The 19,217-nt window shown below is 39.2% G+C and overlaps 1 protein-coding gene across 1 annotated transcript; it reads right to left on the bottom strand.

Moving 5' to 3' along the window:
- Positions 1-7,457: 7,457 nt before the first annotated feature.
- LOC112202792 (nuclear transcription factor Y subunit A-1) lies at positions 7,458-12,782 on the bottom strand. The gene is made up of 6 exons (XM_024343802.1): positions 12,625-12,782; positions 11,365-11,654; positions 11,182-11,288; positions 10,971-11,042; positions 9,265-9,429; positions 7,458-8,234 (listed from the first exon to the last, which is right to left on the bottom strand). The coding sequence occupies exons 2-6, from the start codon at positions 11,633-11,635 to the stop codon at positions 7,809-7,811; spliced, it is 1,041 nt and encodes a 346-aa protein (XP_024199570.1). The 5' UTR covers positions 11,636-11,654; positions 12,625-12,782; the 3' UTR covers positions 7,458-7,808.
- Positions 12,783-19,217: the final 6,435 nt, after the last annotated feature.

Below are 19,217 nucleotides of genomic sequence, written 5' to 3'. Positions count from 1 at the left end.
CTCTTCTTTTGCTTCTTTTCTTTTCTTTTGCCTTTTTTTTTATCTTGATCTGAGTGGCTGAATTCCAAACTCAACAACGACCCCTATCCAACTCAGACCAAGGACAGAAACGACTTTTCCACCTTCTTGATATTCTCCTTGAACAGTGAGGATAGAAATGCCTTTTCCAGCTCTTAGGAACAGTGTAACAGTAACATTCACGCTTTATATATAGAATAAAATAATGACCAACTCTCATTTCCATCAACACATTCTGGAAAGACAAAGTAGATTGCTGAAATTTGCACACCCCTTTTTATATTCTACACACCATTTGCCTTTTTTTAATATTTCTTATCAATTCACAATATTTTTCTTCCGAAACTACCCTTCTCTCTCTCTCTCTCTCTCTCTCTCTCTCTCTCTCTCTCTCTCTCTCTCTCTCTCTCTCTCTCTCTCTCTCTCTCTCTCTCTCTCTCTCTCTCTCTCTCTCTCTCTCCACAAAACCCCATTTGTGCAATCAAAGATGGGTCAAGTACTCCGCAACCAGAAATGGGTCACCAAAGCCCGACTCCGGTGCCACGTAAACACCACTCACTAGACTCGAGTTCATCAGACAGCGCCACCGCAATCAGCAGAGCGAAGAAGAGACGCTACCTAGTAGACTACGGCGCCAACGATGATTGGGTCGAGTGCTCCGGCAAGTACTGCCGGTCATGCAGTGCCTGCATGATCGCAGATTGCGTGGCGCTGTGATGCTGCCCTTGCGCTCTGGTCAACCTGTTGACTCTGGCCTTCGTGAAACTATCGTGGATGGTTGGGAGGAAGTGCTTGGGGTTAGGCAAGAACAAGAAGAAGGAAAACCAGAGCCAGGGGCAGAATCGGAAATCCAAAAAAAGTGTTGGAGCAAGAAGAAGCAGGTTAGTAGTAGTCATCGGCATCAACGTTGTGCGGTAGAGGAGGAATTGTCAGCGCAGATATCGTGCTACGTGTATGGTGTTGATGATCAGGAGGAGGAAGAAGAGGAGGATTGTGGGTTGCGGATTAGTGCCTTCACCATTCTTTTTTATGATGAAAATTCAAGTACAAAGCTTGAAGTGTAGGTTGCCCAAGTGGAAACTGGGAGGGAGGGAGGGAGGGGGAGGGAGGGAGTCTGAGATTTGGATCAAGGGAGAGAGAGAGAGAGAGAGAGTGTGTGTGTGTGTGTGTGTGTGTGTGTTTTAGATGTAGGCTGTGTAAGGGTGATTTGGTAAAAGCAGCACAATGGGTGTGTAGAATGTAAAAAGGGTGTGCAAATTTTAGCCCCCTTTTAATACTTGGAAACTTCATTTTCGTCGTGAAAGTTACTCAAAAGAAAAAAAAATCAACCGGTTTTATATCTTAGAGCAAGTTCACCCGTTGGGTCACCAGGTCACCTACTATTCACTGCTTTTTAGTGTTTATTTCCACTCTCTTGGTCACCGGCACAATTTCCAATAAGACCTGGGTCACCAGGTCAGCTTGCAGGTCACCAGGGTGACCTAGAAAGTGACACATGGCGACCCAGGGCACGAAATACATTGTGCTCGTGACCCAGAAAGTGAAAATACACATAAAAAGCAGTGAATAGCGTTTGGCTCCAAAACCAGTCTGGTTGCAAACAGTCTCTTTTGAGCGTGCGCAGGCGTGCCGGCATAGTGGGGTGCAGTCGTTGGGGAGTCCTTTGACCTGACTTCTTGATCAAACGATGTCGACGAGAAGAGCACCAACCTCGTCACAAAGCTCTTTTCTCTACCTTTCGGAAAAGGACTTCTTGCCTTACGGATAAGGGCTTATGATGTGATCTCTTGCGTCACCGAGTTGATACTTAGTGTTGTAAACTAAGCAGAACAATCACTGGGAAGTTGGAGAAAGCACAGGTTTGCTAAAGCGTGACTTTAGCTTCGCTGGGTTGCAAGGGCATTATCCTTGCTTCGCTGGTTTTCAACTGGGTTGAAGGTAGGTTTGCTCCGAAGAGGCTTTGATAATCTGAGAGATTAGTTGATTGAAAAGTTGTGTATTGTTTTTGTTCTTCTGTTTAGCCTCTATATATAGGCTGCTCGTAGATTCTCCTTTCTAATAGGAATACAATACTATATTTTAGGCCACAGTTATTGGCCTTGAATCAAATCAAAACTCTTAATAGTTTTGATAACTATCGTAGGACTTCTGTGACGTAGCTAGAATATATTGGAGAATAACTTCTAGATATGCACGGATTGCATTTATATTCTTTGTTAAATGCAATTAAAGGTAATTGCGACTTACTCAAACTGCTCCACTTCCATGAAACCTTAATTGCATGGAACCTTGATTGTTTGCATATCATTGGCAGCGAAGGATGTCAACCATGCAAAGGAGTATGTCCATCTATGTGATGTGTATTATTAATTGACATGTTTAATTGCGTGGGCAACCATGATTCCTTCCTCACTTGGTCCACCGTAGGACTTAATTGCAATCTTGATAATTAACCGGTATAGCCCATGTCATTGAGCCATGCAGATTCAAATTTGCTCACCATCAATATTTTTGTGGTGATGCCACCACTCAATATAAAACTGTCATGTGTTATAAAACATAATTATAGTTAATCATGATGTTTTATTTAAAAAATATAATTTAAGTATTTAATTAATTTTAAATGACGTGGTAAGTTTTAATAGGATAGTGATATCACCACAAAATAAAAGTGGTGAGCAAATTTAAATCTAAGCCATGCATGCAATATCCTCTCATATTGTACAAACTTGATAACCAAGCAAACCACCGTATCAAATCTCTTGACATTCACAAGTAAATCAATAAGATCAAGATTTGCCTTAAGATTACTTGGTCTTCAAGTAGGTTTTACTTAGCCTCTAAACAATATATTATGAACTTATCACAAATAAATAGCTTGGGCCACCAATATTGGCCCGGTTCTCTTCGAGTCCTCTTTGTCCGGAAAAAATATTAATTTTGAGTTCAAACAAATAGTAGGTGACTTGGTGACCCACGGGTAAACTTGCTCTTACTATAATACACAAGAAAACCAATGTGAATATATTGGCACGGTGCAACATAGTATTTGGCCAGAAAAAGTATATAAAACCTAATTTGTTCTAAAATTTAATTAAAAAGGAAAAAAAAAAAAAAAAAAAAAAAAAAAAAAAAGGAGAGATCTCCAAAAGATTGTTCAATGTCCTACTCACAATCCGCCACGTAGGTTGGGCAAAACCAAGATTGCATTACTGAGCAAGTTCGCCCGTAGTCAAGAAATATCAAGGTCAAAAAGTCAAGAATTCGACCAGTCAAGATACTGTTCACTGCCACTGGACATGGGTTTCCACCTGTTTTTTTTCTTGACCAGTCAAGACTGTTCATTTTAACTGTTCATCGATTTTCTCTGTTTATTTGTACTGTTCATTTTTAAATCTTTTTTTTTTCTTTTAAAATTAAAATATATTTGATGATAATAATGGAGATTTATGGATAATTAATGTTATAATTATGCAATTTGGCTAATGTCTATGTTTTTTATGTCAGTGTGATTTTAATTTGGTTTGTATTATGTTTATTATGTGCTATGATTTTGAATATAAGGTGTGTGCTTTAATAAGAGGAATTTGCAAATACAACTTGCTTATTTCATTAAATTGTCGCTTACATAAATGAAAAACTAGGAATAAGTACAATACAATTACACAACATGCCTAATCACCTAATTATTCAAATCATGATCCTCATCCTCTCTAGGAATCCAATTTGTGTTTGAAGGTTCATCATTAGGGTTAGGGTTGGCGGAATCACCCGTAGAGAAAGGCGAAAATTGTGGTTGTGTAGGATATCCCCTGGAGTAAGGTGGTTGCGGATAGTATCCACCAAGGTAAGGGGGTTGTGGGAATCCACCGGTGAAGGGAGATTGTGGGAATCCATCGGGGCAAGGTGATTATGGGACCGGGGTAAGGTGGTTGTGGGTATGCACCGGGGTAAGAAGGTTGTGGGTATGCACCACCAAAATTTGGTTGTGGAAATGCACCACAAAAATTGGGTTGCGGATAGTATCCACCCATAGAAGGTGGCGTCTGCTCGCCAAGTTCTTCTTTCTCCGCTATCTTCTTTTGCTTTCTTGACCAATAACGCTTTTTATTTGGCATCATTTGACTTGTATCAATCTCCATAATACGCTCTTCCCTCTTTTTATTTCGCTCTTCCCTCTCTTTAATTCGCTTTTCCCTCTCTTGTAATAGGAGTTGCTCTTTTCGCATTTCGATTTGCAAGAGGATACATGCTCGTTGATTTTCCTCTTGGAGACTTCGAGCGAATTCCTTATCGAGTTTTTTCTTGCCCGCGGTTGCCTCTATTTGGTTGTTCGCTATACTCTCGAGTGTGCTTGATAAAGGACTTTGATCTTTCGCTGCCTTCTTTCCTTTCTGAATTGCTTCTTTTGCAGCCTTCCTTCCTTGAGGCCTCACATTAGGATCTGCAGTTTCACCTGCAATTACCTCATCAACATCCATGTCCAAGTTGATGGGGGAATTTTCAGCAATTAGTTGTGTGTGCATATGTTGACTTCCTACATTTGATGTTCCTCTAGATATATGGCTAGGGATGTCTTTAAATTGTGCAAAGCCCTCCACAACAGCGTAACTATCAAAACTCTGAAACAAGTGTCTTTTAGTCCTCCCTTTTTTCTTCATCCCGTTATGCCACAATTTATGTGCTTCATCTTGCTACGTAATTAAAAAAATTAATAAAAAATACAATTAGTACAAATATAAACGCTATTATGAAGGGCCATCTATTGTAAAGGTCATAATTTTAATAAGAAAGTATCTCACCGTTTTACAATAAAAATCAATAAGTACAAATGTAAACATCATTGTAATTACATCATTATTTATCAACTAATTATTTTAATTATAAAGAAAAACAATTACTACAATTAAAACGATATTATAATTACTACATTATTTATTAAGACATATTTTACTATAATGTATGAACAAATTAAATGATTTATCAAAAAATATAAAGGTCATAATTTTAATGAGAATGTATCTCACCGTTTTACAATAAAAATCAATAAGTACAAATATAAACATCGCTATAATTACATCATTATTTATCAACTAATTATCTTAATTGTAAATAATTACTACATTATTTATCATGTAATATTTTACTATAATGTATAAACAAATTAAATGATTTATCAACAAATACATACCTCATCAACGGCATTCGAACCACTCTTGTACAAATTTTTCGCTTGCCTTAATGCACAATGCCACTCAAAGAGTTCAACCTTCAAAATTTTCCACCTTCCCTACAAAGATTGGGTTGATCGGCTCTTGGGCCAATTTGCGTCAAAGTGTCACTTCATGCGCAACCATAAGTCGTTTTTTTTTTTTTTGATTTGTGCCCATAGCCGGACATTGGTTTACAGCTTTCCAAGACTTGCACAATTGAACATCTTCCTCATTCGTCCATCTCATTTTCTCTTCGGTATTATCATCTTCACTTTGATCTCCCACGTGTCCGGCCACTGGACGTGTGATTCCCCTTTGTTCAGCCATATTGGATAATGAAAAATTTGGATGATGAGAGTTATATGAAGAGGAGGAAAGTGTAACTATGAAATCTAACTTTTTGGGTGTGAGATATTAGAAAAAATTGTAGGTATTTATAGAGAAATTTTTGTATGATTTTTACAATTTTTTTTCTTCCCGTTTCTTACCGTTAACTATATTAGACTCATATTAATTCCCTAGCCGTCAGATCTGCACCACACTATTCAATCCACGGTCCAGATGTGTTGACCGTTAGGTTCAAATTCCCAAACCAGCCACGCGCGCCCACAATGAGGCTTTAATTGTCGCTACGCGACAAACACGGCTACAGCACACCATCAACTTTTCGGCGCTAGAAGACGAGAATCTCGCCAGCACGCGCGCCTGCAGAACGTCCGTGATCCCACTGAAGCCTGATGACGTCAGCCACGATAGCTTAGGGCTGAGCTGGCAGCCGGCCTTGCTTGGGCAAGAAAAATGTCATGGGCTTGCCCATTTTTTTGACTTGGGCAGGGAAAGGCAAACCTTGCCCAGCTATATTTGGGCCGGTGGATGCTGCTTTTTCTCCATGCCTGGTCAGAACGTAAGTAATCCCACCTGGCAGCCGGTCAAGAGAGGACCGCTGGACTTTCTCTACTGATTCTCTCGGAGACTCCGACACACACAACACACGAGCTAGCTCGAGGAGACAAACATACTTACCCCGCGGTTTCCATTTAGACGTGATGCTTTTCACATAAACATGTGGAGGTCTCTCAGGCCGCCTGTCGTTTCTTAAAACAAGAACAGGCGGTGGTGCTAGCAATGCCGCCAGCAAAGCATAGTCTCTCTCTCTCTCTCCGCCATGGTTGTAGCCTCACCCATAGACTACTTTTCGAGCTCGGGAAAAATGGAACACCCACTGTTTTTTGACTAGGAAGGAATGGGATGCATTTATTATATTTAGTAGAGACAAACAGAGGCTTCCATTTTCCGGGGGCCCATGCCATCACGACACAGTGTGGAAATGCTCACAAGTCAAGAGTCAAGCTTGTTCATTTATTTGTGTTGTCCAATGTAATGTCATTTCTTTCTTGGAATTCAGGGTTAGTTGAATCACGCTTACCTTCCGCTAGTTTTATGGAGGCGACGTGATTTGCGTGATTGATCTTTCTTTTATCTATTGTGTCTTTTTTTTTCCTGCAACTCTGGAGTTGGTGGATCGATCTGATGAGAGTCGATCTACTCTTGGTTTGTGCAGTGGTGGTGAATCTACGATATGTATATAAATTTTGAAAAATATATCGCTTTGGTCTCTCAACTTTCACGTGATTGACACTTACATCCTTACCACTTTAGTCCTTAATAGCTAATGATATATAATGCTACTTTTAGTAATAAAGTTACTCCTCTAGGCCATCTAATATTTTAACAATATGCTTGGGAGATTCACACCTAATGAGATAGGTGATAAAGGAATATGAAACGACCATATGAATTATTAGCTAACAACAATCATGGGAAATATACGGCGCAATTGCCGCATATACCATGATGAACAGAAGATCGATTTACATTGCAACATCTCCGAAGTGATGCAATATTCTAAAAAGAAGCCAAATGGTTAAAAACATGATCCATTGTCCACTTGGTCCCTATTCTTCTTATTTAGCTAGTTTGATGGTGCATTTATGATTTATTTAAGTCTAGTAACAGAAATGGATTAAAAATCAGTCTTCCTCATGGTACAATTTTTTGATTTAGGCAGCTGCAGTTGTCAATATCATGTCATCAGTGCAACTTGGAATCCAATGATTTTCAAAAGTTACGAGAGAATACGAGGGGCAGCAAATTTACCAAGGCATAGATTCCGCTTTTCAGATCACTAGTAGCTACCTCACCTTTTCAATACCAGTAAGCCACAGATGAACAAGGAACATTGAAAATTCAATTTCAGACCTTCGTCCTATCAGAAAATAATTGTGGCAAACATAATACACAAGATGGTTTGACCATTAGCCTGAGATACTATTACTTTAGACTTTTCGTCTTTGGTATGTACTTGAATTACTGAAAACTAATCTGTACACTAGGCAAAAATGGGAAGGACGTAGTGAAGCATCATACAACTTCACAGAACCATCTCTTCTTTCATTTTTATCCACGCCACAAGAAAAAAGCCAAGAATGAATTGCCTTGTGTGACAAGATAACCAGGGGCATCACCCCACTCTGGCAGGGGTCAAATCCTCGATCCCAGCATCCACCTCCCAGGGTTTCACTGGATGGCAAGACGCCTCTGTGAACCCTGATTTGAAGACATACTTCCCCGTTCCTGGCCTGTACAGTCTCCTTCGTCCCCTCTTTTTCCCGAGTACGAACGATACAATGAAGCCTGCAAGCCACCATGAGTCTGGTAGCAGCCACTACCATTTACATAATTGTTAGTGGCATATGCATCATGTACGGGTCGACTAGCTTCCAGTTGACTAGTGGAAGAATTCCATGTTTCTGCAGAATCTGAGGGTAAGGGTTCTGAGCCTGATGAACTGGCAGACTGTGATGAATGGGCTGGACCAGAACTTGATGCCTTTTCTTGGCCAGTGGTCTTTGAAGTATCACCAATTGTTTTCCTTGCAAAACGTCCTCCAGTACCTCTTGCCCTTCTCATAGCATGTTGATGTCGTGATTCATGAAGATATGGCTGTAGAAAGTAAGACTTCACATATCAACAAAACCAGCAAGTTTACCTTATCAACAAATACACTCGCTCATATTTCACACCCGTATTAACACCAACAAGTTTACCTTATCAACAAATACACTCGCTCATATTTCACACCCGTATTAACACCAACAGATTGCCCAATAATAAAATAACCATACCAGTATACACAGTAGAGTCTCAATCTTTTATATCAATTTCAAGGTGAGTGACTGCATAACATATTTATATACACACGTATAGACACTACAGATGAGTAATAACACACCCAAATCCAAACCTCCATATAGTTATCCTGTGACTCGCAAAATAAACCTATATTTATTGCAAAATCACTGAATAAGCTGATTTACATATAAAACAGAAAAGAACATTCCATAAGATAAATGTCTAATCTGACATTTCTCAGAGTTCATTCTATAATTGGCTCTTTTGAAATAACACAAGTAGGACAACTGGCAATGGACAAGACTTATGTCAAATATCATTCCACTACCCCAAAAAGAAATCCTCAGGTAACTCAACTTTCAGCAGAACCTACTCTCTCTCAATTTAGGCATAAGATATTTTGTTATAGATTTGACCAACATTCTACAGCATCTAAAAACATTTTTACAAGAGCAACTTCTAGGCCATTATTTTAATTTCAGGCCTGGCAGATTACTGGTCTGGTTTGTATTTCATGATTTCTCTTCATGCTGCGCTGACCTAGGGCTGATGATGGATAAAAAATTGGTGCCAAGTCAGTGAATTGAATAGAAAAGTGAGGGTTTTACCAGGTTTGGATTTAGTCTTGTTTGAAAATGATTAGGAAGGAAAAAAAAGGACTGAAACGCAGGGTTTTAGCATAAATTTAAATTACCTCATTGAGAAAGAAACTACAAATTTTGTTTACCTAATTAGAACAGTCATGTAGCAGTTTATTTTAAGGTCTCATAACATATGTCAAAACTTGTGTTAGTGGAATTCATGACAGAGAACAGGTATGTCAGTGCAATCACATTTTTACCTTTCTGACTTTAATTAGCTTCTTTTCAAGTTCTGCTTTTGCACGTGCCTGTCTTCGCCGTAGAATCCCTTGGTATTGTTTTGCATTGACATATACAGGCTCCTGTGCCATCTCAAGAGGCAAAGGCATTCTAGCATGTGGCACTCCAACAAAAGGAGGATAACCCTGAGCAATTGAGATAGCATTAGATATTAAGAGATTTAGAATGTGCAGCTTTCAAATCCACCCTGTTAAACTCATAGCAAAACTAATTACTAATTACTGTTATTATCACTCACCACCAAAATGCTGTGGGACAGCACAAGGGAAAAACATTGCCTAAGGCAGCAATAGACCTTATATGGTAAAACTTTTCGTACTTAAAAGAGGAACAGAAAATGAAAAAGGGAAACAAAAAAATTAGGTTGTAGAAAATAACGGGGACACAACATAAAACAGGAAAAGTAGCAACTACAAACATGTTGCATTATTATCAAATATAATCATTATATTTCAACTCTGCCATCATTATCATTAATGAGATGTAACAACTACAAATATGTAAATATGTTGCATTATTAGCAAATATAATGGAATTTCAACTCTGAGAAGTAATGAGAAGACATCTAGGAAGAAAAACTGTGGCCACTAACTCACATACCATCTGGACTTCCTGGATTAATAGTTACCTCTTATAGGGTAGAAGTGTGTGGAAAAACAACGAAATCCTACAGAGCTGTCAATGCAGATTTCCCCTTTTCTCCTTTTAAATATTAAAATTATGCAAGTATAAATACAAAGAGTGATCCTCCTGCAAGATAATCAAATCCTTTACAGCAATATTGCTGACTAGACAATTTTACTCCAAAAAAAAGAACAATACTTGCTACCCTACAATTAATCTATAATACCATTTCGCCATTGACATTCCAACCAAAAGAACATTCCCACAAATTCCTAACTGTCTCACTTAATATGGGATATTCCAAAGGGTGGAGAACTCTTCGTATGCAGAGAATGCACAAAGACCAAAACAAAAAGACTTCGAATTATATTACAATAATAAAGCTACAAACTTATCATTGATGGGCACCAAACACATATACAAAAAAAATAAAGAAAAAAAAATGATAAAATTGAAAAATAAGAGAAAGAAAAGTATTTGAGATAAATGGATCTAAAACATGTAAAGAAAAAATTCTGAGGGAAAGCATCTGTGTACTGAATGCTCAGTTTTTTTCTTTTTGGTTGTATGCAGAAATTACAATCACTCCATACATACAGGCTCTCTATTGGGTATACATCATTAGATGAGCAAACCACAACTTGGCCTTCATCTATCATGGTTCTAAATAAACCTTTTCTCTCATCTACCCATTCAGAAAGTATCCTTCCAAAAAAAACAATGACAGAATTTCTATTAACCTCAGTTCGAAATCCAGATAAAGCTCTATTGTCATCCTACCCATTCCCTACCATAAGTCAACTGTGTGATACAGCAATGCAACTAATTCAACTCCTACCAATAAGCAACATTGGATCTTTCTGTTCCATTACATGCTGAAAAGACTGATATACATATATACAATACAAATTGTTATGTGTGTGGGCGTGGGCGTGCGTGTGTCTACCATTTTCAAAAACTGGTTCATTAATTGTAGATAACATATAATCTCAAATTGCAAATAAGATGCTACCATAGATAAGGATAGCATTTATTCACATACCAAAGGCTGATGTCCATAAGCCGCCATCATTCCTGCATAATATGGATCCTGGTAAGGATTTGAGGCACAAGCCTGAAAAAGAATTGCAGGAACATTAGAAATGCAGGAATATGTTCTCAACTTTTAAACACTACACTATCATGCCATATTCATGAGCCATCAGTACACTAGCTAGGAGGCAAATCAGTGTTAATAAATATAGGAGACTTACAATAGAGTGACCAATCAGTTCAAGCTGTGGTGGCTGAGCAACGTCTTCATCATGCACTGTAGGAACAGTGGACGAAACAAGCTGCAAATCCTGGTTTTTATTTCCAACTGGAATTGAAAACAAGATTGTCGTAACTGAATCCTTCAAAAAGCAAGGTGAATTAACAATCGATGAAAGTGCTACCTGACTGAGGAGATGTCATTTGTGACTTTTTGGTGGCATTATCATCATCCTCATTTGATCCATCATCAGAAACAGATTTGTCATCACTGGATTCTGAACGACTCTTTGGGCGTTCAAAAGAAGATGAATTGGATGCATTTATCCCTGCCACGGCTGGGGAGGTGGGGTTATACCCAACAGTACGCCACCAAGGTTCTGAAGAAACAGTGGATGGTGGAATGGTATGACGATCAGCAGGTATTCGGTTTTCAGTATCAGACTTTGGCTGCATGCCTCAAATATCCGAAGTTCTATACACAAGAAACAGTATTCCAAAGTCAGTAATCACAAATAGGAGAAAGATAAAATTGCTTAATTCTATTTACAAGTACATACGAAACGGTAGTCCAAGTCAGTAATTAAAAATAGGAGAAACTACATATGCAACATAAAGACATTCAGCCATAGACAAAACCATAAAGGGTAACCGGAAACCTAAAATACCATAAACTGGAGAAACTTTTGTGCTTGATTATTCAGTTATAAATAGTCTTATTCTGCCCAGGAAAAGGCAACCCTACAAACTAGCCAAAAGAAAAAGCTTATCATACAGGTTTCCAATAAAAGAAGACAACTCAACAATCAACAAGAATATGATCCCAGAATGTAGCAAAACCCTGTATTTAACTTTGTTTTCACTTCAAGATGCCAAAAACTTAAATAAACTAAGATAAAAAAAAGAAGCTGTACAAAGCTGAACTGGGCACGAAATTCTCCTTGATAGCGTCCCCACTACTTCAAACAAAACAGATCAAATTTTAATAGATCCCTGAAAATGCTATATCCCATTTAGGTTAATAATTTAAGCTAAACCAATCGCATTAAGTTAAACCAAGATATACCCTTTAACACCATCCTCTCCAAATATGGTTAATTTCCCAGTAGTGATCAATTATAGAATTCAAGATCAAAGAATCACAATATCTACCATAGAGCTCAATTAGGTGAAGGGTTCTCAAAGCTAAACGAAATTCAACCCATGAACCAAAACAAGCACAAAGAACAATCTTTAATTCCACAACGCCCAAACATACCCTTATTCACAACATGCAACAACCAATTAGGCTGGATAGAACCAAATCAAAATCCCAGAAAGAACAAAAAAAAAAAAAAAATCCCCAATTCTCGAAAACCCTAAAAATTAACCAACCAAAATAAATCGAATTTTATAATCCCAAAATTAAATTTTAAAAATTCGAGGATGGGGGGAGAGGGACTTACTTGCCGGGAGAGAGAGAAGCCAATTAAACCCTAGATTTTGGGCGTCACGGAATCTCACAATCTCTCTGCAATTCCATACAATCTCACTGTGTAGGTAACTGTACTGGAAGACCTCTCCTCCTCCTTCTCCTCCTCAAACTCCTATATAAATTCCATATCCAAAGGTTACGATTTCGTCACCCACCGCGGGGCCCACGCTAATTGTTCTGGAGAATTTGTTATTCGACACGTGGGCGGCCGTGAACCGGGAACCGGTTGGACCGGGCTGTGGATTCGTTCGGGGGGGGACAGGTGGAACTTGTGAGAGCAGGTTCCCGGTTTTAAAGTGACAGAAGAGAAGAGGTAGGGGTCCCACATGGGTGCGAAAATAAAAGGTATTAGTATATTATTAGAGCGCACCTGACACGCACACTTGATGGGCAAAGTCCCGGGAAACGCGTGGCCTGATAGTGGGGCCCCAGGTTGCAGGTGCAGTGCAGCAACAATAGCCACGTGTCCATATAAAATTGACGCTTTCTCAAGGAGTATAAAATAAGGGGGGAGTGCAATTACTGTATTTATAGAATCTACTCTTGAGATGATTCGCTTGATTATTCCTACTCCGATGTCGATTTCATATGCACTTCTACAAGGCCTTCTCAAATTTGCGCACTTCACTATTAATCAAGCTATTCTTGAAGCTTTCGCCACTAAAACCATAGTACACATCATCCATTTCGTACTCAAGCAAGGGATACAACGGTCCAAGCAGTCGCATTGAGGCCTGGTGGGTCGCTGGCATTGAGGCTTAGAGGTATTGAGCCGCCGCAACAGGACAAACACAGACTCCTTGCAGCAAGTGGGTTGGAAATTGACCCAATTGGCGGAAACCATTGACGTCGAGTTCGAGTTTCGCGGTTTTGTTGCAAATAGTTTAGTTGTCCCACTACCCACCCTTTCAAGCCTTCGCTACGCGAGAGTATCTATCCTATTCGACCTTACTTCTCCAAAGCACTTCAACTATAAACAATCCCCATAAAGCAAGAAGTTGATGATGAGAGAAATCGAAAATTTGTTGAGAGGCAAATCGAAAATTTGAGACCAAGGGAGCCAGGGATAGAGGGATTGCCAAAGAAGTTGATGATGAGAGAAAACTTTCCTTGATCATAATTCACAAATCGGGAAAAAAATCTTTCGGTCATTTTCATACAACAAATTTGAGAACTTTCATATCTTGGTATTCTGAAGTTAAAGAAGCTAATGAGCCAACGAGGAGAAACGAGATTGAGAGGATGAGATGCAGCTTTTTTAAGTTTGTTGGAGAAGAAGGGTAATATAGGAAACAAATATCAGAGGACATCAGAAAATATTAAAAAATTAGGAAGGCAGTGTAGAATGTAAATTGGCGAGTGCAAATTTCACCCTCCTAAAATAAACCAGGTAGGTGTTTGTCAAATAGTGAGGACTAAAGCCAATAAACAATGAAACTTGTAAGAGCAAGTTCACCCGTTGGATTACCAGGTCAGGGTCACTAGGTCAGGAAACTATTCACTGACACGTTACATATGTTTCTACCAGTTTAGGTCAGGGTCACCAGTCACCTACTCTTTATTGAATATTTTAGTAATTTTTTTTTTAGTGTAAATGAGAAATGTATGATGTGAATAAATAGTTTTGGTGAACATTTTGGAAATGCAACCAATAATATTTTTTTGGGTAGACAAATTATATCTCCATTGACACTTTCTTTTTTTTTTACACATTCCACCGACACTTTTATCACATGTACACCACTGACAATTTATTTGAAAAGAGTGAAAAACCCACCGACAAGTTTGGATGAACCAGATCAGTTGCATACTATTCAATCTAACAGTTATTGTGAATGTAATTTTATCTAAATTTTTGGATAAGATTATGACGAATGAAATTAATGATGACATGTGTCCTTATCAAGTTATCATATTTGTTTGAAAAATATCAGTAAATAAACCAATCTTTGCACTCCATACACACATAATCCGACCTTAACATACCTTCACCTTTTTCTTATCTCTAGCATTACACATTTCCTCAATTTCCCTTATTTCAATGAATAAGTTCTGGGGAAAAATGCGACCGTCTAGGGATGAAGATGATGAAGAGATGATGGCCACCAGCGCTATTGTGATCGCAACAGTTGCAGAAGAATCTACAAATCAAACTCGAAGGCGTGGTTCTCATTCGGGTCGTGCACCAAAATGAAGAGAGACTTAGAGAAGAAAGGGGCAAAATTTGATGGCCGACTACTTTGTCGAACGACCAGTGTTCAAAGATTGGGAGTTCTGAACACGTTAATGGATGAGCCTCAATGTCTTCAAGCGTATATCTACTGACCTTTGCTAGTATGATCGTTACTTTGTTCAAAAGTCAGATGCTATCGGGAAAGTCGGACTACTTCCAGAGCAAAATATGACATCTTCCTTGCGAATGCTTGCTTATAGTGTTGGGGCAAAACAATGTGCTGGGTATTGTCGGATGGTGAATCCACCTCCATCGCAGCCCTTAGCAATTTATACAAGGAATTGCTAATCTGTACTCAGCAGAATATCTCTGCGCTCCTAATACGGTCGACCTCAGACGACTTCTTGCCAAAGCTGAGATGAGAGGTTTTCTGGGAATGATTGAGAGCATCGACTATATACATTGACAATTGAAGAATTGTCCTTCTGGTTGGGCTGGAGAATATAGTGGTAGAAAACATATCCCCACTATCATTCTAAAAGCAGTCGCATCGTACGACACCTGGATTTAGCAAGCATTCTTTGGAATGCCCAAGGCATGCAACGACCTCAACGTCCTAGCAAAGTCCCCATTGTATGACGAGCTTACCGCCGGTAGAATACCTCAGATCCAATTACAAGTAAATAATGTTACGCCCCGTCTTTGATTTATCCTTGATCTATGTCGAAGTGAATTTCTTTATGTTTTACCGTCCTCAGTTTCAGTTTTTATCTTTTAGGGGAGGGGTGCTAGAAGTTGACTTTTTATGGGTTAACAATTTGAGAAAATTTCCTTCATGAAAGTTGTAGAGGACGTTAAACCGAGCCTGTGTATATGTGGTACGTAAAAATTGGAGTTCGTATGTGAAAGTTATAGCTTAAAATGTGGAAGTTACTGTTTATGATAATAAAAATATATATATGGAAAGTTACCACTGTAGGTTTCCATTTTCGGAAACCCACGGTAACTCTCCTTCTCCTCTTCCCCGACCCTTCCTCCCTTTCGGCCCGATTTTTCTCCCTTCGATTTCTTCCCTCTCCGGCCGACCCACGACAAAATCCGGCCATCCCCAAGCTCGTCTCCTCCCCCTTGACGCATCTGTGGTGGTATTTTGGGGAGATTTGGCCGGAGGAGCTCGATTTCGAGCTGGGAAGGTTACTGTAGCAACTTGTGGTTTTTGCCGATTTCCGACGATTCCGGCCATCTCCGGTCACCAAACCGGCATCGAAAGTCGGGTTTTTGCTGGAGATCATTTCGCCCCTAGCCTCGAGCCAAGATTTGCTGTGTAGAGGCCGAATCGACAACCTAGGGTTCTTGAATTTCTGGGTTATCTTCACCGGCCGGATTCGACTGTTTAAAGGTAAAATTGGAACTTGTTGTAGTTGAGAAAGAGGTTGGGTCTGTTGAGTAGGTGGTGCTGCCAAAATTTGGTGGCCATTGGTGGTGGTTGCTGGTGGCGCATGGGCCCCACGCGCGGCCACTGTGGGTGGTGCGTGGTGGCGCGTAGAGCTGAGTATTAATTACTGTTTTGGCTCCAAAAATCCTATAATTATTGTAGAATTTGATACATGAAGTTTGGTGGAAATTGGAGGAATTATGAATTGAGTATAAATGGTTAATTATCGATTTACGTGAATTCGATCGCCGAATTTCTTTCGAATTCACTTTAGAACTTATACATCGATGAATGAATAATGTTGGAGTATTATGGATGGATTCGATGTGAATTAAGGAGTTGGATTTTGAAGGGGGACGTTATGAATTTCAATTTCTAATTATCGTAAAGTTAATTTCCGTCCTGTAAATATATTTATGAGTGCTATTCGTACAGGACGAGAGGAGCCTCCATACGAGGAAAGTCACGAGCGACGTCAGGATTGACCGCATACTGTGAGTGGACTTTTATTTTCAAAGAATGATGCATGCATTTATTTAATTGCTTCCGAATGATAAATTGCTTATCGTATTACGTTTTTGAATTTATGATTAATTTCGGATATTATTTTTGCTATGCGCGGATTCAGAATTTATACTCTACTTTATTTTCAAAATATCCGCCAAAGTGAAATATTGGTTTATTATGGATTTTCTCACTTACTTATTCTGAGATTGAGAGAAATCTTGGCGTGCGGGGTCACGTCTTTGCACACTTGGATTCTTATCTCGTGAGAAATGTGGGGAAGCTATACGGATTTATTGGTTTTCGACGATTTTCTTCCTCACCATACGCGGGTCATGTGATTAGGTCTCCTCCTCACTTACTTTGTGTTTGTGAGTGGCAGTTGAGGTAGCTTTTCTCCTCCTCACGTGGGTGGCAGTCGAGGTAATGTTCTCCTCCTCGCACAATCTATGTGTGAGTGGAAGTAGAGGTTATTAGTTCTCCTCCTCACACAGTCTATGTGTGAGTGGCAGTCGAGGGTAGGTTGAGCCTAAGGGGCTCCTTTACCTGTATGGTGACATTCCTTCCCCATATCCTTTTATTTGTTACTTGACTAGCGGAGCTAGTCCGATTCTTTTAGCCAGCAGGGACTGGTATGTTTTCACGAGATTCTGAGTTTTAAAGATATGCGTTTTTCTTTTAAACGTTGCATGCATCAAAGTTTTACGAATTTAAATTCGTGGGAAAGTAATACAACTTCTTTTCTTTTAAATTATGTATTTAGTCATTTATTTTGTCCACTCACTCTAACGCGTTTTTCAATTACTTTCCCTTGGGCCCTTCGGTTTCAATTGCCCAGTTCTCAGAGTTGCTGCTTGGCGTACTAGGAGCGAGCCATATTGACCGCACCAGTTTCCCGCTATCTCACATTGTAGGTTACCTGTTTAACCTACTGAACTTTATATTAATTTCAGTGTTAGTTTGCTCTGATTACTATGGGATTTGTGACCCGGACTTGTAATGAGTTGTATTTGAGGTCTACGACCTAACTTTTGTGAATTGTTGTATTTTAAGTGATGAAGCTTTGCTGGACTTGGGCTTTTGAATTATTATTTCCATCGTTAAGTTTGAGTTGGTTGGATTATGGGAGCAGGGTGGCTCCAGAAGTACATGGTTGGGTTATTAGAAGTGAAATTTGTTTTCCATAGGTTTTGGGTTGCCCAGTTTTAAGGGAGGTTATGCCGAAATTTTTGGTAAACCTTCTTTAAAGGTGGGTCCCGCAGGGCCACTCCGGATTCCAGGGATCCTACACTGCGGAAGTAGTGACAACTATGCCTCAAATGCCATGTACGCCCGACCTCCACTAATTCGCCTGCAAGCTGGGCATTTGAAACCGAAGGGCTCAGGGGAAAGTAATGTAAAACACGTTAGAGTGAGTGGACAAAAATAAATAAATAAGATAATTCAAACGAACGAAAAAGCTTTAATACTTTCCCACATTTATTCCTTTAAAAACTTGATGCATGCAACGTGGATAAAACATATTTCTCGCAACACGAAAATTCGTGAAAACATTCCAGCCCCGCTGGTCAAAAGAAATCGAGCTAGCCCCGCTAGCTGAAGGTATCAATCGAATGTGGGGAAGAAGTTCTCACCATACAAATAAGGGAGCCTCCCAGGCTCGGGTCGGAGTGTCCCACACTCTGGAGCATCCCATGCTCTGCTCTACTCACCCATGAACACATAGTAAGCAGGAAGGAGTATTAATAGGCTAGCTAGCAATAAAAATGACGACCCAGGTATGGTGGTTTAAAACCACACGAAAACTCGAAAATCAGTAAGGCTTCCCCAACATCTCACGAGAAAGTACATAATCCAACGACGTGACCCCGCACCCCAAAATATTCTTGAAATCATAAACCATTAGGCAAGAAATAATCGATAAATATAATTCCATCGAAAATCCCATTTTCGAAAAATATTCCAGAAATCTCAATATCGACGAACAAAAATGTATTATAAATTTCCGAAAATCACCTCGGAAAATAATCTGTCGAAAATCACTTAAATCATGATTTCAAATCAAAGTCATATATTGGAGATACTTATCGAAGGCTCAAAATCCATTTCCGAATCATAATTGAACATAATTCATAATTAATCTCCGAAAATTAAATCATAAATCCAAGCCAAAATATTATGCTCGATAATAAAATGATAAATAAATTATTATTTCAGGAAAAATAAATGCATGCATCATTCTTTAAAAATAAAAGTCCACTCACAGTACTATTGGGCGACCACGCAAACGAATTCCTTCATTTAACCGTAGCTCGCGACATTGTCCTGTACACAATTATATTTCCGTAAACGGCAATCCGATAAAATAAATACTGTGAACAGTAACTTTTACATTTTCTCTTATAACTTTCGCATACGAACTCTGATTTTTACGTACCACATATGCACGCGC

The sequence above is a fragment of the Rosa chinensis genome, chromosome 5, assembly GCF_002994745.2.
Source record: "Rosa chinensis cultivar Old Blush chromosome 5, RchiOBHm-V2, whole genome shotgun sequence".
In the NCBI taxonomy this organism is placed as follows: Eukaryota; Viridiplantae; Streptophyta; class Magnoliopsida; order Rosales; family Rosaceae; genus Rosa; species Rosa chinensis.
Note: the sequence above shows the minus strand (reverse complement) of the source record. Positions and strands in the feature narration are given on the sequence as shown.